Source organism: Thermochaetoides thermophila, assembly GCF_000221225.1.
Source record: "Thermochaetoides thermophila DSM 1495 unplaced genomic scaffold scf7180000011818, whole genome shotgun sequence".
Lineage (NCBI taxonomy): Eukaryota > Fungi > Ascomycota > Sordariomycetes > Sordariales > Chaetomiaceae > Thermochaetoides > Thermochaetoides thermophila.
In genome coordinates, this window is record NW_006383034.1 from 782638 (window position 1) to 800733 (window position 18096).

The following is an 18096-nucleotide window of genomic DNA, read 5'->3' on the forward strand; positions in this document are numbered from 1 at the left end:
TTAATAAAAGTAGGAACCCCTCCCCGTGGAGCTTGGAGTGGTAGGCGACATTGACGCGGGCGACATCGAAGCAGGCGGAGAGCCAGCCGCACTCGGCGTAGGGCTGTACGTGCCGGACTGGTTGTACCGATGCATCGGAGGAGCGATTGGCCTGGGAGACGGAGCGCCATACTGACCAGCAGCGGCGGTGGCAGCACCCCAAACCGGACTACCACCGAGAGAGCCGCCGGCAGCAGTAACACCCATGCCAGGGGTAATTGGAAGAGCGTTGATGGGAACGGCGGCGCCCATTGTCGCACCGGGAGCGTACCCGCCGGCCTCGCTGGCCAGCCAGTTCAGGGCAACTTCGGCGGCATCCTCGCGGGCGTTGTCGACGTACTTGCCATCGTACCAGAAGCGGGCGGAGTGGACTTTGCCGAAGGCAGTGACGGTCGAGGACCAGGCGGTTCTGCCGCCTGTCGCCTCAGTCAGCATTCATCCGTAAAAAAAGTCCATAGTGACGGAGCAAACATACCTCGCCTGTCTGAGACAATCTGGAAGAACGGCGGATCAACTTTGCACTCACGGCAAACCTCTGTTGTGGGTTGACGTTAGTCCATGTTGTAAACGAGTACGCAGCAAGGTGAAAGTAGCCAAAACCGGGGGACCACAAGGGCGATATGTCATACCACCGAGCTTGTCTTGCCAGCGGCTGTACGCCATCTTGTCTTAGGGGATCAAGAGGTAAGTTCCAAAGGTTGGTGGAGATCTTATGGCGAATTAAGAAGACGAAGTCGTAACAAGATGACACTCAGATGGCTGTGAAGGTCGACGCGGGTTGCCTTGCTTCAACTAGCTGACCACGGTATTCGAGTGGAATCGCGGGTGAGGATGATGATCAGAACAACGATTAGGATTTGATCAAAGACTTCCTAGGTGCGTGGGTTTGCCTTTATTATAGACACCGTCCAGGAAGATAGTCGAGTATTATGGAGAGATCCGTTTGGGAAACCTGCCCAACCGGTCTGCAAAGGCGACAACAGGGGGGGGCTGATGTGTCCGAAATGGATTCGAAGAGGTTAATGCTAATTAGGATGCAGAAATGCTCCTAATTGTGCGCTCTGGGTTGTTCTTTGTTTTGCTATCACCGAGGGGGAACGAGCTTGTTTGTTCGCAAAGGTGCAGATCAACAGCGAGGAGAGCGAGGGCAAGACACGGGACAATGCATCACCAGGCAGAAACAGACGGGTCGGTGAGATAATTCCAAGAGATCAGTGAGGCTCTTTGATGCTCTCGGGATTTCCTTTTGGAGTGTGGATGAAGTGAGCTCGAACGTCTAACACATCAAGAACCAGGCGGACGAGGGAAAGAGGGCAGATATTTCAATAACTTAGATAGTGCATCCGGTGCCGGCTCAACAACCACGCCTTGTTGGGATTGGCCAGCCACCGGCTCTACAGGCTGCGTGCCATGTCTCTCGTTTGCACAAGGCGGTGGACAAAAATTGTTCTCCATTCTTGCTCCTCTGCCTCTTTCCCCATGCTTCGTTTCCCCCACTGATCTTCGGCCATCTGCCGCCTGTGGGTGCCAAGTCACCGTTCGCCCGCAACTACGGTGCCACTGTGAACGGAATCGATTGGGATTCGGGCAGGCCATGACAGTCGGTGCAGGGCCTGACGTTGCTGCTGCGGAACAAGCGTTGACTGGAGCGAGAACAGCACACGGCAGCACCCGCGGTGTGCAATTACCCACTACGCCGCCAGACAAACAAACCCTGGAGAGACACATTCCGCCAGAGTAACAGCAGCATCACGCGGCGTTAAAGCATGCGGAAGAGGCGGTCTCAAGCTGGTAGGATTCCTATGGCCGCTCTTTGGCTTGTTAATGTGCAAGATCCAAACCATCGGCGCCCTGCTAGCAACCGGGCAAGAAGGCAAAGGTGAAGAGATCACAACGGAAACCGGGGACGGAGACGGAAACCCATGCTTCTCCAACTCCACCCCCTCCCCCTTGTCTGTTGGAAAAAGCTTGGCCGTTCGCCGCACTGGATTCCGAGCGCTGAGCTGTCAATGGATGCCCGTAGCCGCCATCCCAAAGAGGAAAAACGCCAAACCCCACGAACAGGGGTCCCAGACGGTGAGTGTGAAGTGGCACTTTTTGACCTGCCAACATGCTAGAGATTGGGATGCAGGGCCGATGTTGTGAGAAAATAGTAGCTTCTGCAACTGGTCACATAACCTGACGGCCATATGAAATGGAGCGCAAGGTCGGAGCAGAGCTCTGTGAGTTGTCACAGTCAGGCGACGCTGGGCAGAGCCATAGCTCTTCTTTAGAACCTGAGCAAATGAGGCCGACATGACGAAAGCTATTCGAGTGTCACCGGATCGCTTCCGTCTGTGTAACCTGAGGTTCAAGATGCTCAAGAACAAATCGGGCAACAGAGACTTCGTGCCGGACGCTACCGTGTTATCGGATAGGGTGCGCACTTCTACTCAGTCATCTTTCTTAACCATGGAAGCTCCTCGAATTGACAGGGTTAATGTCCATGTCCCTGTCAGCATGCTACCTCGAAGTTCAGCCTACCTTCGTTCGCCATGTGTTAACTTGACCACGGGTTATGTTCCGTCTTGCAAGCCGTGAGTCGGCGTCGTACATGAACAGGTGCTTTGGAGCTTGGACGCCTGGAGCCTTAGCTACAAGCCGCCGTAAGTCTGACCAAATGCTGTCGCTTTTGCAAATGGACGGTGTTTTCCAACTAACCGGCGGGTAAACACGAACCAGTCGGTACCGGCCCGCCGGACGCCCCATATGCATGGTCGCACGACGAACGGTTGCGAAACAGTGTATGTTGCGCAGAGGTGAGAGAAGTAGGAGAGCAAATGATGATTGGTGCAGCAAACCACATCCACTACACGGCCGCCAGCGTACCGATGGTTGGTGTGCCGAAACTGCAGCGGCTTCTGGAAGCAACCTGTCTCTGGTTCGATGCGTTAGATCAGCACTTTTTTGTGTGTACTTGCTGCCCAAGCAGAACGCTCCGGAGGTCGGAGAGGGCTTTGGCAATCCTCATCTGGGATTCGCTGGTATTGTCATGTGAACTGCAGGGTAACACATAGAGAAGCCGGAGCCGGAGAAAGCTGTTCGGGTGGTCAGTTGAAATTCCCAGAGTCAATGACAGGAAGTTGTAAATGTCTTGGTCGCTTTTGTAAAGGACAAGAGAACGAACGACACGCTAAAAGCATGTCAACCTCGTTGAAGAGCCCTGTTTTAACCCTCGACGCTCTGCGTTTGTTCTTGACAGACTCGGTGAAGGCATCATCCAATCCTCCTTCGGTTGGATGACACGCGGCTTGTTGACGTACGCTTTGCGATCGACACTTAGGCTGTGGAACAACCAGGCCGGTGAAGCAACGGCTCACATCGCAGGGCAGTTCCTCACCTCTCACATTTGTCTCCTATCAATCGGAGAAGAGCATATAGGAACCCGAGACATCGGCTTCGGGAACTCCTTCGAGACAGCTCGCCAGAGAGGCGGAAAGGAACCCGAGGGGCTTCCAATCCTGAAATTAGCCGTGTACATAAATTTGGAGTCAACTTGTGAAAGCGGTGCGCTGCCGATTATATCACAATAGACGAAATAAGAAGGCTTTGGCAGCTGTGAGACATGCCCCCGTACCACACAATATTTCTGAGAATCAGTGCGAGAAAGGTCAAACTTGCTCTGGATTGAGATACATCGGATAGAACTGTCTCTCAAAGAAGGGGCTTCATGATGATGTCTTTTTCTGGGGGAACTTCCCTCGTCTGACGTTGTCTGAACTCAGGCGAACAATCAGCCTCTGGGCATCGGAGGAATCAATCATCACTCAGTCCTATGTTCCACGAAGCAGTTGACGGTAGCTACCATGTTCTTGAAGCGTAGTCCGTATGCTGACAACTAAATTCCTGACGGTTGTCTCAGATGCAATGAGCCGTCATCGGGTGAGAGTTGTGGGTCTTTCCATGGTGTCATTACAGTTGAACGACATGATAGCAACCTTGGACATCGCAGAAAGAAGCTGGGACAAGCTGAGATTGAGGAGCAAGAGAGAAGACGGAAGTACTCTGGTTCGCATTGTTGATCATCCTTTGCCCAGTTGCTATCGGATGAATTGTACTAGTAGCACAAACTACGGCCTGGGAGGATATCCTGGGCACATCTGGCAGCCAACTTCGCGAAACCCGTCCGGTTATAACTCCTTCATCCCAACTTGGCAATTGTTGGCTTACACAGTACGTATGTCCAAGATCCTCGGGCCCTTAGCGCCGTTGGTGGTCGGTTGCCAGGCTCCTCATGTTTCCAAATTGAATCATAGCGGAATCCGTACCGTGCGGAGAACCTGGTTACTTGGTGTAAGTTACCGCTTATATGCGGGGTTTCTGTATTGTATGTAACATGACGCCCTCACGTTACACTACGATAAGTTACGGCTTGGAGAAGCACATGAAAAAGCCGACTCTGGAACTTGGGGATGGGCGAGACACAGAAGCGAAACAACCAGGCTTCTGGTATGGTTCTGTGGCACACGCAGCACCTTGATGCTGTGATGCTACCTCTCGACTCACTTGTTTCACCGGAAAAGGAAGTCCCGGTGTTGGTCGGGGTGCTCAGCCTTCCCGTCAGCAGGCACACGCGCACGTCTCGCACGTCTCGGCCCTACCGGCGTCTCCAACTGTTTAGTACAAGGTCAAAGTGGACTTACCTCGGCTCGCTAGAAACCCCCCCCCGGCATGTCCCACCATCTCCGTGTTCCGTCCGGCTGGAGACCGGTCGATGGCCATATGAAACAGAACAGCCTGCCGTCGTCCGGTTTCCTGTCGCTGTTTTGTCCGACATCTCTCTGTTATAATCGCGGTCCCGATCCGACCCGTTGACGCGCGGAGCCGTCGTTTGCTTTTTTGTGTTGTTTCTTGCCTAGTCCTTGTGTAGCGCTCTGTCATTTACTTGTTTGTTTGTGTGTGTGTGTGTGTGCACTCATCGCAATAATGCCTTTCGACACTGAATTGACCCGTCGTCTCGGGATCCGAGGTACGTAACTTGTTTGGATGCGCAACACCAACCGATAAAGAGAAGCAAATATCGGGCTGACATAGCGTGATTGACGATATCAAGTCCCTGTTATTCAGGGTGGCATGCAGGCAAGCTTTTCCTATCGCCACAACAAAGACTTACCTTTCCGCAAACCGACTAACTTTTGAGACAGCATGTCGGCACTGCTGAGATGGCCAGCGCCGTGTCCAATGCCGGTGGGTTGGGTATCATTACAGCGCTCATCTGGCCCGAGCCGGAGGGCCTTCGCCAGGAGATTCGCAAATGCCGTAAGTTGACCGACAAGCCGTTCGGTGTCAACATCACACTGCTGCCGGCTCTGGTTCCTCCGGACTATGGCGCCTACGCGCAGGTAGTGATCGATGAGGGCGTCAAGATTGTTGAAACAGCGGGCAACTCCCCCGGCCCGGTTATCGAGAAGCTCAAGAAAGCCGGCATCATCGTTATCCACAAATGCACGACTATCCGGCACGCGCAGTCAGCTGTCAAGCTGGGCGTTGACTTCCTGAGCATCGACGGTTTTGAGTGCGCTGGCCACGTTGGCGAAACAGATATCACCAATTTCATCCTGCTCAGCCGGGCGCGACAGACGCTTAAGGTGCCCTTCATCGCCTCGGGTGGTTTTGCTGATGGGTATGGTCTTGCGGCGGCCCTCTGCCTGGGCGCGTGCGGTATCAACATGGGCACACGCTTCCTGTGCACACAGGAAGCGCCTGTCCACCATCGCATCAAGGAGCAGATCGTCAAGGCCCAGGAAACCGACACTGCGCTAGTTCTGCGGCGCTGGCGCAATACGACCCGCCTGTACCGCAACAAGGTCGTGGAGCAGGCACTCAAGGTCGAGAAGGAGAGCAAGACGGGCGACTTTGCCGAGATTGCTCCCTACGTCAGCGGAAAGCGTGGCCGTGAGGTATTCATCAAGGGCGACCCCGAATATGGTGTCTGGACAGCCGGTCAGGTCATGGGCCTGATCCACGACATTCCCACGTGTAAAGAGCTGCTTGAGAGGATCGAGAAGGAGGCTGAGGAGACGCTTAAGAACAGGATGGGCCTGATTACGCCGGCGCCTAAACTCTAAACAGTTTTTGATCGTTTTGCGGCATATTGTCTGTAATTACTAGAGAGAACCGTGAATGTCTCAATATACGAGCAGAGAGGGTGCTGGACTTGCACCATGTACATACGGATGTACCAAGTTTAAAATTGTAAAATGTGAAGCTTTTCAGATTCTGAGCCAGAGCACGGGAAAAATTGGGCCTACCCAAGTCAGTAAAACCCTAACCCCGGAGTAAACCTGTAGCCGCTGGGGTAAGTGGGTCCCTGGGCCAGCAGCAGACACCTGTCCGTCCGGCCCCTGAACGAAATGATCATGCCGAGAAGGTCCCCGCTCTGGGTTGTTCGCTGGGGTCGCCTTCGGCTGGCGACGCGGGCGGTTCAATGGCGCATTGAGCTGCTGCTGCCTCGGCATGTGAGAAGCGCCGCGCGAGCCGTTTCCCTGATTTCCATGGCCCATCGCCGTCTCTTTGTGACCATCTCGGCCATCCCTCTTTTTCGCCAGGACGTCGACGCCGGTCATCGATTCCCATCCTCTCCTTGACGCCCGCACAGCGCGCACACGCCGAAAACTCCCATCATTCCATCGAAACGAGCTGAAAGCCGTCTCGACGTCAGGCCTCAAAGCAGCAGCAACACCCGAAACTTTCGGGAAGCACATCCGACCGCTAGCCGAACCACTTGCGGTCTCGCCGCACCTACCTAACATACCCACTCATTCACAAGGCCTTTATCAGCACCACATCCGTCCTCTGCAACAGTCCGTTCTTTCATCCGACCTCGACAAATCCAATTTCTTAGTCTAGACACAACTAGCCATCTAAAATGGTCGCCGACGCCCTTGTTTATCACCCCGCGGTGAGCCATTACCTCAAGTTCGTTGGCACCACCGTGGGGCGTGACAAGATCCTGCGCACGCTGCAGTACTTTGCGCGCTTCTACGCTTGGTACCTCCTGCGCACCAACAAGCCCAAGACGGCCATCCAGCCATGGGAGGCGATGAAGAAGCAGTTCGGCCTTGTGCGCAAGGTGCTGCGTGCCGGGAAGAACGTCGAGCATTTCAAGGCCGCCGCTGTCGCCTACGACGCCAAGACCGGTCGTCTCGCTGAGGACCCCGTGCTGCGGTACGCCACTATCGGCCGTCAGCTGGGTTATGCTGGCTATCTTACTCTCGATCTGGCGACTCTGCTTGATGCTACTGGCATCCGCAAGTCGAAGCATGCCAAGGCCCTGCAGCAGGAGGCCTACCGGTTCTGGCTTGTCGGTCTGGCTTGCAGCGTGGTCGCCCAACTGTACACGCTGTGGCAGCTGCGCCGTAGGGAGGCCAAGGTTGACCGCAAGGAGGGCGAGGGTGTGGTTGAGGCGAAGACGATTGCAAAGTGGGTTGACCCTCAGTTATTTTGAGATCTGATATTGCCGGAATTCGTATGCTGACTGTCATGAACAGGGAGCGCGTGGTTAGCCAGCTGCAGCTGACTTCGGATCTGTGCGATCTAACTGTTCCCCTCGCCGGTCTCGGTTGGGTGCCCATCGACGACGGCTTCGTCGGTCTGGCTGGCACGCTGAGCTCGCTCATCGGCGTGTACAACCAGTGGAAGAAGACTGCGTGAGTGCATCTATGCGGGGATGATCAATACGGTTGATCTGGTAGTGAGGTTGTTTAGGCACTTGTTGGCAGGGGCAGGCAGGTAATCAGCGGCAAAAAAAGCGTGAGCGTGGCTGTGGCATATCATGGCGGGTTGGGACAATAGATGGATGAGTATGGTTTTGTTTTTTGATACCTCTGCTTAGCCTTTTTGCAAATAACGTTTTCAAAACATCTCACTCGATTGATCTTTGTAACCTCTTAGGGTCTGTGCATGCTATTGTGTTGATTCGCCTAGCGATGTTTTTGCTAAGCTCCCTTCTCCCAGCTTACTCGAAGGCTGCGTCCTCACGTCCCCTCAAAAGGAAAGTTGAGTTGTCCTCTAAATTCAAAACACACAAGCCAAAGCTCGGCCTGACCAAGGAAAACTTTTTTGAAATCTACGGTCTCTTGGAGCCGCTCATCAAACGGGTTGCCAAGCTAAACCAAATGCCAATCTAGTCGGATATACCAGCAAAAGATTCGTTTCAGGTTACCAGAGTCGCGGTCCCGAAGAACAATGACCAAATTCCCTTCAAAGTGTCTGTCTTGGTAAATGAAACGAACTATAGTATTGATATTCAACCACGGATGAAGCACGACATAAAGAGTTATCAGTGTCGCTCATCATGCAGGAGCTGGTAGCCCGGGGAAACCGACATAAAGCTTGTCTCAATCCCCGCCACGTTGATCCAGTTTTTTTCCAATCCTAAACCGGGAGAACGCCAAGTTTAATCCTCCCTGTCGTTAAACAGCTGTGAAACGTCAAGCTTTTGAGATTCAAGCGTTTATCCCTCTCTCGTCAATTCAATAATTTAGTGGATTGGAACCATGGCCGTGACCACATCGCCCCTGCTCTGCTCAGTTCATGTGCTTGGTTACCGCTTCCCCTCAGGAGCTGCGAGCCACTTAACCCAACCGCTGCAGGTGGTAAACCCTACGGTTGCAATACAACCTATCTCCAGCCTTGGACACAAAGAGTTTTCGACCTGGGGAAGGACAGGAATTGCTGAAACCGGAGTGCTAATCGCAACTCTACAGATATCCTCCTTGATCAAGCAACAATTCGCCCGTCCGGAGCTCCCGCGGAAAGTAGAAGACCGTCAGCAGCACTAATGGCTTCATCAAAGGGTCTGGAGGGCCTAGGGCTCTCTATCGTGGGCCTGGCCAGGCAATATCCGCCATATTCGCTCAAGCCTGATGCCCTGGAGGTATTGAGCAAGCGCTTCTACTCCCAAACGGCAGTGTAAGCGATCCTGTTTAAGCATTTGATAACTTTAAGATGCACCGATTAATCAATATCTCATCATATAAATGGCCGTTTTCACAGCATGTCTAAAGTCCTCTCCATCAATCGTTACACAGGGATAGAGCAGAGGTCCTCAATAGGCACGCCCGACCATCCCTTAGTCAACCAACCAAACCCTCCCACTATAACACAACTCCATGAGGTCTTCATGTCAGATGGCGTCCCCTTAGCAGTCGCCGCTGCGCGAAAGGCCCTCCAAGAAGCACATGTAGCCCCGTCGCAGGTTACACACATGGTCTCAACAACCTGCACCGACTCAGCCAACCCTGGATATGATCACTTCGTTGCCCAGGAGCTCGGTCTCAGTTACAACGTCGAAAAGGTACTCCTCCACGGCGTAGGTTGCAGCGGCGGCCTCGCCGCTCTCCGAACAGCCGCCAATCTCTGCTTAGGCCACAGCTGTCGCGGCCTGCCCGCCCGTATTCTCGTGGTAGCACTCGAAATCACAACAACCCTAGTACGCAGCGAGCTCGAAAGCATAAACGCTCTCAACCAAACCCGCATCGGCGTTACCCTCTTCAGCGACTGTGCCGGCGTCCTTGTCTTAAGCAACAATTTCACCTCACCCTCACACCCGCCCCCCTCCCCCCCAATTTACTCCCTTTTAACGTGGTATCACACAACTATTCCGTCAACAGAATCAGACCTCGGCTTCGACATCGACCCGACAGGCTGGAAAGTAGTCCTCTCCCCGGCCGTCCCCAGACTAACGCAATCTGCGCTCCTCCCGGCCTTTCACTCTCTCCTGCCCGATCATCTCCTCTCCACCTTGCCGGAAAACTACCGCTCCCCGGCTGACTTTGACTGGGCGATGCACCCCGGGGGCTCCACAATTCTTACGGGCGCCGAACAGGTACTTGGTATCACGTCTCTGCACATGCGTGCGAGCTACGACACGTACATTCGGCATGGGAACAGTAGCTCGGCGACGATGATGAGTGTGCTGGATCGGTTGAGGGAGAAGGATATGGATGAGCTTGCGCCACCGTGTGGTAGTGATAGCTCAGGGACTGGAAGAGGAGGGTTCAATGATGGTAAGGATAAGGGTGCGTCCAAGGGAAAGCCTAGAGAATACATTATCGGATGCGCCTTCGGGCCCGGGATTTCTGTGGAGATGTGTTTGTTGAAGCGTCATTTTGCTGGGCCTAGAAGAGTCAACTCGACGCCGGGGATGGAAACTCCTCCTGAAACAGAAAGTGAATTGAGTCTTGAGGGGAGCGATAGCGACTCAAAGAGCGATAGGGATGACGAGATGACCGGGAAGCATGGCTCTCCAGACTCTGCGAAGCCACCACAGAAAAATAATGAGGGCTTCATAAGTGAAGCTCTGGAATCGCCCGAGGTTGACTAAGAGTGTCATTACAAGGTCACCGCTTTGCTTCGTGAAGAGAGAGTATAAGGGTTGTCATTGATAGATCTTTCAATGCTTTACTAGGTCTCTATTGGAAGACATACCAATATGGTGTGACCCAGCTGATTTCCGTGTCGTATCTAGTTTCAGTGAAAGACTCGTTAAACCTCCGGGTATCTTCTTCTATCCGACTTCTTACCGGCATGGCTTCAGAATTCCCATAAGAACCTGACCATTCTGGGCATTTTCGGAACGCCAACACGCTCCAATATAGCTCCCAGATAACTCTGTCTTCTTCGTCGAATTACTGTCCTCCGCCACTTTTCCCTCACGCCTTCTTCTCCTCCACATTATCCGCCGCAGCAGCAGCACCTTCAGCCCCATTCTCACTCATCTCCAAGCTCTCCCCCTTCTTGAGACCCAACTGCCTTGTATCATACCCATTCTGCTCTAGATACTCCCTGAACCTCTTATCTTCATACTGAATCGTATCCTGCCCAACCTGCGGCACGAATGCGAGCACCAGTAACGCGCTGAACACACACAAGCTGCTTGACACCCAAAAGGGGTACTGCGCCGACAGAGTCTCCGAGTCTCCCGCAGCAGCAATGATATGCGGGAAGACATAGGTGCCGACAAAGGCGCCGAGTTTGCCGATAGCCGCCGCAATGCCGTAGTACTGGCCACGGACGCCCGTGGCGCACGTCTTGGCAGCGAGCAGGCCGATGTTGTTGCCGGGGCCGATTTCGCCGAGGGACTGGAAGATGCCGTAGACGACGGCAAAGGCGGCGACGACGTCCGGCTTGGCGAGACGGGAGTAGCAGCCGGCCATAATGAAGCCCACAATGGCTTGAAGGGTAACACCCGCGGCGAGCGCGTAGCGAGGGCCGATGAGGTCGGAGAGGGGAGCACCCAGCACGGTTCCGGGGATGTAGAAGAGGTTGATGACAGTGTTCCAGCCGAAGATGGTGGTCAGGGGAGCATTAGTGGTATCGAAGATGTTGGCCAAGATGGTAGAGGAGTAGATAGAGAAGGAATAGGCATAGAACTGGAGAATGTCAGTCAAGATAAGAGTAGGAACGCGGTAGAGCAAAAAAAGTCACATACATCGTAGACGAACCAGATGAGGCTGATGATGAAGAGACGCCAGCCGTAGAACTTGAGGACCAACAGGTAAGGAGTCTTGGCATGCTTCATAGACTCCTTCTGGAACTCTTCCGGTTCCCTAAGAAAAAAGCGCATAATCAGAAGGATGGAGGGGAAAACGCAGCCAATACCAAGACTAGTACGCCAGATGGTGCTGAGATGCTGGTTATTGCAAGCGGCGGCCACAACGTAGGGGACGAATGCGCCAATAACGAAGCCCTGGGGATTATGTCAGATTCGAGTTAGCTCGAGCTGTGAGAAACTACCTACCCAGTCGATCATGGAGTTAGTGAACCAGATGAAGAACATGTTCCTGGTACCTGACTTAAGCTGGCCCGTCTGCTCGGCGCAGCCCACACTACCAGCAGGATACTCGCCGCCGATGCCAATGCCCACCTGCGCAACGTGTCAGCAATGGACAACTTCCCAGGTTCAACCAAGAGGGTTCACTCACAAAGAAGCGCCAGGCAGTCAAGATATTGAACATGCCAATAGTATCTCCCTTGTAGTAGGAGCCCGCCGTTAGGGCCGTGAACACAACCAGGACGATGGTTGAGACAATCAGCGAGTTGGTGCGCGACCACTTGTCCGAGCTAGTGTACTATTATTAGCAGAACTCTCCAACTCACAAGCCTCAACTATGATCCTAAGAGCGCATGGGCTAATGGTTCCCTTGTAATGGATTGTACTTACAGATACCCAAACAAAAGCTGCCCCACCACTGTCCCGGCGAAGGCAATGTCTCCCAAGTAGTGCTTGGCATTAGAGTTGGCCCAGACCTCACCATACTTAATGGAGAGGATAGTCACGACGGATCCAATGACCTACACGGGTGTCAGTTAGTCACATAGAGACATATAGGACCTCGATATGGAGCATTTGGGGCATACGTTGTTGATATAGCCATCAGAAAACAATCCAGCGCCGCAAGCAATGACAGGAAGAAGGGTCTTGAAGTCGAGCTTGCCCTCGGAGGACTCGTCTTCCGTAATCACATCTTGCGGTCGTTGCGCATCTGTCTTAGCGACGTCCTGCACGGCGTCCTGGGCTTGGGGTTCTCCATCAGATGAGGACTGGTATTTGCGACGAGAGAAGAACATGGTGCTATATTAATAGGCTTCCCACTCTTAGCTATGATTAGGCATAGGAAGGCTGGGTTGGGATGTCAAAGATAATAGGACAGGAAAGGAGGTAAAGTGACCCAGCAACGAGCACTGCAGGTTGTTGTGTCACACGAACAACCTTAGCCACAAATAAAAGCAAGAACAGCAGAAGGAAGCTGTGCACCCCGTCACACTCCGAAGGGCTGGGGAAGACACCTTGTTTATAGCTTCGCAGCCTTGAACACAGAATACCGGCGGACGTGGAGGGTATAGTGGGATTACTTTTCCGCTTACACTCTCTTTTTCACCCTTATGTCCCGGGACGGAAAAGCTCAAGAGCTGTTAGAAGACCAGAGCCACAAATGGAAGCAAAAAGCGTGGGAAGTCGGTCTCGGCCCCACGCTTGATCCTCCCCTCACATAGTTCAACCTGTGCCTTCTGTCCTCGGTCGGACGCTTGACCCGTACAACGACGCCCAGCCTCCAGGGACAGACATACCATGAAGACCCTTACACAGACCCAGGCTTACGGATGCCAGCATGACCAAGAAAGGGGCTGCAAAGTGGCTGCGTATCATCATCACATGGAGTTTTGTAACGGTCACCGGGCCGGGACTTAGGCGAATGGCAGAGCTGCGTTCGTTGGCCTGAGGATCATCGTCTTCTCCCAAACCCTCGAGTCTGCCGTTACAGCGGGTGGCAGGCGTGTGTAACCGCACATGGCTTCGGCTCGGGATGTGAGTGGAAAGGAAAGTTGAAGGTGACGTCGGTGCTGGGACGTTGGGAGGGACACTGACACGATCAACCAATGCCTCCTTCCCCTTTTGAGTTGAAAGTCTCCACAGGACCCTGGTGTGTTTCACTCTTCGGTGACGATGATTGGACAACGCCTCGGCGTTTTTTTCTTTCTAGTTCTGGGGGATAAGGGCTTTTTTCCACAAGCTTGGAGCTCTGGAGGTGAGATGGTGGGGGTTTACGTTAAGAATGTTGTCGAGAAGTGCCGGTTGTGAGGGGCTTTCTGAATCCAAGGCGACGGGTGATGTGTCCATCTACATGTCTAATTAACATCTGCGTCGCGGTTCTATCTTGAAGTCTGAAAAGACCTCCGCTAAGCAGCACGTTTGCTGCAAGCCGAGGGGAGGTTCCGAGAAAACTCGAACAAGCTTTGTGGCGGGAGCTCTCCCGTCTCGGTTTCTCTTGGCAACTTGGCTGTGCTACGGCGTGGGTACGGGTTCGGCACCAGCTTCGGAAGAATGACTTTGGGAACTAACGGGATGACGGATTCTAGGCAGTCATGCATCAAGGAATTTGGGGGAAGAGATAATTTTCCAGCGATGAAGCAGAGAACAAGGAGCTTACTGAGGAAAGGCAAAGCTATCAAGGTAAATCATTCCAAGTAAAAGCCAGAAACACAACCTGAAGCAGAGTGATTCACCTAATCGACAAGTTTCTCAAACCGCAGAATAAGCTGCTCCTTCTCTGGGCGGCCGCCATACCCATCGGTCTGATTCTCCATGCCGGTGTCGTCTACAATGTAGCTTTTAAAATTGGTGTAGATAGCAGTAATGGTTAACTTAATTTCTGTAGTCAGGATGTTAGCTTAACCGAAACTAAATAGATATCTGAACACTCATGCATCCTCACCATGTAACGCGAAGTTGCTTCCGATGCACATCCTTCCGCCCGAACTAAATGCCCAGAAATGCCTGTTCATCTGTCTCCTCTGTTCTTCATCATCCGGCCCTCTAACCGGAGCTAACCACCGTTCGGGGTCCCACTTCTCCGGCTCCGGGAAGATCGTTTCGTTCCGATGCAGCATGTATGGCATTGCAGCAACCCTGACCCCACCCGGCAAGGCGTACTGCCCGATGCGGCAGCCGGAATCGGGAGTTTGCCGGGGCTGAGCCCCGGGGAGAGGGGCATGGAGACGGAGGGTTTCGGTGACGACCGCATCGAGGAAGGGTAGAGTGTCAAGCTGCTTAGGATCCGGAAACGAGGCTGGTGTGCCGGATTTTGTCATTCGCATGTTCGGTGAGAGAGTGAGAAGTTCCTTTCGGAGTCGTGACTGTAGCTCTGGAGATTGCGACAGTCTCCAGGTTAGGTAGGTCAGGGTTAACCCCGCTGTCTCTTGACCCGCTAGGACATGGTCAAGCAGCTCTGATGAAATAGATAGCTCGAGGTTGGATAGCGCAGTAGGATAGAGAATGGAGGATGGCCCGTGTTTAGTCTCCTCATTCTTTAGACCGTTAACCAGGGAGTTCCAAACAACCGGTTCGTCTGCCTTTTCATCTGGTTGGTATCGGCCAGCATCAAGGTAGCGCTCCATTCTCAGGCATAAACGTCGGCACCATTCTTCCAGATCTCTGTTCGCTTTGTCTGCCCAGCGTGGGCACAGTGGGATCCCCACTCTTCGGCAGAGCCGCGTAAGCTCGGGAAGTTCTTGGTCAAAGAAGCCGTAGTTGTTACGGGCTCTGTAGAGGTCAAGAAAGTGGTTTCGATATTCCTTGTCTCCTAAAAAGTTGGTCCCGTGCTTGAGGCCAAAAATATATGCCGCTATGAAGTCCATTGTAGCTCCCATAAAGAGGGAGTACACATCGATCCCTCTGTTTGTCGTGGACTCTGCACAATCTTCCTCGATAGATCGCTCAAGAATGGGCAGTAATCTATCATAGAGGATGACCTGCGCCTGGGCAGCTGCTGCAGGGCTTGAATGGATATAAGACTTGGAATAAATGTGTGAGATCATTCGTTTTCTGACTGCATGTTCGGCCGCGGAGCGCGAAGAGAACATGCATGGGACGCTTGTGACAATGTGTGTCAGCAACGTTCGTGGCATTCTGCACACCATTTGTTAAAAGCTAGCTCTTCATACCCATAATTATTGTAAATAGAGTACCAAACTGGCTTTTCAAACCCTCCTTGATAGACAGTCCGTACGCTGTCGATGTCATTGATGCTCAGTTCGTTGGGGCCTACACGAATGACAGGGCCCAGACGGCAGTGAGCAGCATGAAGCGTCTTGTTCTCTCGATGAGTATACCTGATCCAAAGGATCCAAAATCGTGAAATTGGTGCCGACCAATGGGCACTTGGGATCCGGGAGAGAGGAGAGAGAAAGAAAGGGTAAATTAGAGAGTGGTATGTGATCAGAACCAGGATAACGGCCACTCCCGGGCCCAACAAGCCATACTCGGCCATTCTTAGTGCAAAGTCATGTCAAAAACAGTAAATAATAACTCTTCCTCGTCGCGCAAATAATCAACCCCACGATTTCCAGCTGGGGAGAGGTTTAAAATTGGACTTTAGGACATCAGTTGCGAACCGGAGCTTTCAGGGAGCAGGGAGGGGCAGGTTATGATACGTAATTTTACTTTGATAACATTGATCAAGGCACACTTTTTTGTAACTTACATGTCTCTGTCAGGTAATTTGCAACCAGGCAGCGAGTGGGGAGGGTTAAGCTCTGAATCGTTGTGAGAGGTACCCCACAGCAGACATGAAGTACGACTGTAACTGGTTCAAAAACGCATGTCAACTTCTTTATTTTCTTTTTCTGCCACCTATAAGTAGCAGAAAGACCAAGTTCAACGAGGATAATAATTCGCTGCAAACATCATATTAAACTAATGAGTCTATGGTTGTCCTGAACTCTGTGCTGGTTCAACGCCCAGGTGAATGCATCATGACGCAGCGTCAGCACCTTGCATCCCTGCCAGACGACATTCTTTATCTCATACTCACAAATCTCGACACGGCCCGCGATGTCGCTACTCTAGGTTCTACCTGCCGCACTCTATACCACCTTATCCAAAATGACGGCTGGCGCATCTTCGTTCGTACCAGATTTCCGTCTCTCTCGGTGCCAGCTCCAGTTGAGCGCTCAGATGCCCCTAATCCTGACGACAAATGCCAAGCAAATAATCGCCATGATGTCTCAATCACTGAGAACAGTCTCACATGGCGTCAGGTTGCTGAATCTTTAACTTGGCAAGCCCGTTGCTGGGACCGCCGTTCTCTCCAGTTTCAAGCTTTGCTGCCGCACATCAACCATGGCCATCGAGATGGGCAGCATCACTCACACGGATCTTCGACAATTAGGAGTCAGTTCCTCGCGGTTGTCGATGCACATTTCGATTCGTACAGGCAGCGGGAGGTGGTTGTCTGGGGCGCAGGAGAGGACGTTGTTGCGCGGTATCGGGAACGGCAGGGTCCTGGACGTGCGTCGAAAACTTCCTGGCATCGGTTGGTTGGCAGGGAAATCGGGCTGAGTCCTGGCGTTGACGACGTCAACGCTATCAAAGTTGTGCCACACGGCAATGGATATGGGATCTTGGTCGGGCGGCATAACGGCCAACTGGCTCTTCTGTCTGGCGATCCAGACAAGTTCGGAGAGGAAATCGCCTTATTCTCTCCTGCGTTGGACGTTCCAGATCTAGAGATCAATTCTCTAGATGTCCTTGATATCAGCGAGAGCGGCAAACGACTCATCGCTGTTGCGACGAAGTCAAGCGTCAAAGTTTACGGTTTGCCGGAGGATGTGGTCGCTAATACTGCGCCTTTGGAAAACTACAACTTGAAAGAAGATGGAGCCATCCCTCGCTCGGCTAGGGTGGGCTGTGCAAAGTGGATGGAGCAAGGTGCATCGCTTGCTTTGAGCCTTGTTGGCTGCAAAGATGCTCTCCGTTACCTGGACCTGACTCCCGACGGCTGGGTTTGTCATTCGGCGGCGAAGAATGAGAGAGTCAGGAAGCAGTTCGACGCTGTCTTCGATGGTACCGTTTGTCCCAACTCATTGGAGCCAGTCTACATGTCTGGAAGCGGAAGAGGAACAAGGCTCTTGCTCAGCGCGTGGAGAGATGGAACCATCAGGCAAGTTCTCACCCTTGAATAATCAGAGCCGCTTCCCACAGGACTAACAACTCCCCTGTAGACTTCAAGACTTGCGTACACCGTCTGCGTTTGACACAATATATCAAGACAATGTAGACCCTTGGTCCAACGCCGAAGCCCTTATGGCATATGGAACTGAGCGATTTGTGACCGGCGGAGGTGAAGGACCAACCGTCAAAATATTCGATTTCCGCTGGCCCAAAAACTACTATCATACATCAGGACTTCACTGTCTGCCATACTCACCGTTTCCAAATCCTCACCAGCCTTTCTTGAAGGTGCCCACGGATGGTTTCTTAGGTAGAGCTCGTTGTGGCTATCTTCAGGGCTTGAGCTGCCATTGGCATGAACTATCAAAACGTTTATATTACCGACCTAACGCCAAGTACTTTCTCTCTGGATCACTAAGATCGTTGAGGAACAGCAGTGTTTGGTCCCTTGCCAGGGGTTCTGATGTATCTCCCAACTTCTACATTGGGATTTCGGGAGGAGTGATCGAGGCTACCCTGGAACCGTGTCCCAACACTTATCCCCCCGACATAGAGACCGTGGA

General features: G+C 52.8%; 6 protein-coding genes across 6 annotated transcripts; 3 read left to right on the forward strand and 3 right to left on the reverse strand.

The window, feature by feature from the left end:
• Positions 1-702, reverse strand: CTHT_0042400 (uncharacterized protein; the record flags this gene model as incomplete). Its single annotated transcript, XM_006694578.1, has 3 exons — positions 1-455; positions 515-574; positions 669-702. 3 exons carry the CDS (start codon positions 700-702, stop codon positions 1-3), a joined length of 549 nt encoding a protein of 182 aa, XP_006694641.1.
• Positions 703-5240: 4538 nt separating this feature from the next.
• On the forward strand, positions 5241-6146 carry CTHT_0042410 (uncharacterized protein; the record flags this gene model as incomplete). Its single annotated transcript, XM_006694579.1, has 1 exon — positions 5241-6146. One exon carries the CDS (start codon positions 5241-5243, stop codon positions 6144-6146), a length of 906 nt encoding a protein of 301 aa, XP_006694642.1.
• Positions 6147-6946: 800 nt separating this feature from the next.
• CTHT_0042420 (uncharacterized protein) lies at positions 6947-10405 on the forward strand (the record flags this gene model as incomplete). The annotated part of the gene is made up of 5 exons (XM_006694580.1): positions 6947-7500; positions 7569-7727; positions 8035-8075; positions 8787-8991; positions 9076-10405. The coding sequence occupies 5 exons, from the start codon at positions 6947-6949 to the stop codon at positions 10403-10405; spliced, it is 2289 nt and encodes a 762-aa protein (XP_006694643.1).
• A 328-nt stretch (positions 10406-10733) lies between these two features.
• On the reverse strand, positions 10734-12651 carry CTHT_0042430 (uncharacterized protein; the record flags this gene model as incomplete). Its single annotated transcript, XM_006694581.1, has 6 exons — positions 10734-11453; positions 11513-11770; positions 11822-11947; positions 12006-12144; positions 12245-12375; positions 12442-12651. The coding sequence occupies 6 exons, from the start codon at positions 12649-12651 to the stop codon at positions 10734-10736; spliced, it is 1584 nt and encodes a 527-aa protein (XP_006694644.1).
• A 1437-nt stretch (positions 12652-14088) lies between these two features.
• On the reverse strand, positions 14089-14679 carry CTHT_0042440 (cytochrome P450 monooxygenase-like protein; the record flags this gene model as incomplete). Its single annotated transcript, XM_006694582.1, has 2 exons — positions 14089-14234; positions 14298-14679. 2 exons carry the CDS (start codon positions 14677-14679, stop codon positions 14089-14091), a joined length of 528 nt encoding a protein of 175 aa, XP_006694645.1.
• A 1786-nt stretch (positions 14680-16465) lies between these two features.
• CTHT_0042450 (uncharacterized protein) lies at positions 16466-17544 on the forward strand (the record flags this gene model as incomplete). Its single annotated transcript, XM_006694583.1, has 2 exons — positions 16466-16603; positions 16675-17544. The coding sequence occupies 2 exons, from the start codon at positions 16466-16468 to the stop codon at positions 17542-17544; spliced, it is 1008 nt and encodes a 335-aa protein (XP_006694646.1).
• Between the last annotated feature and the right edge of the window lie 552 nt (positions 17545-18096).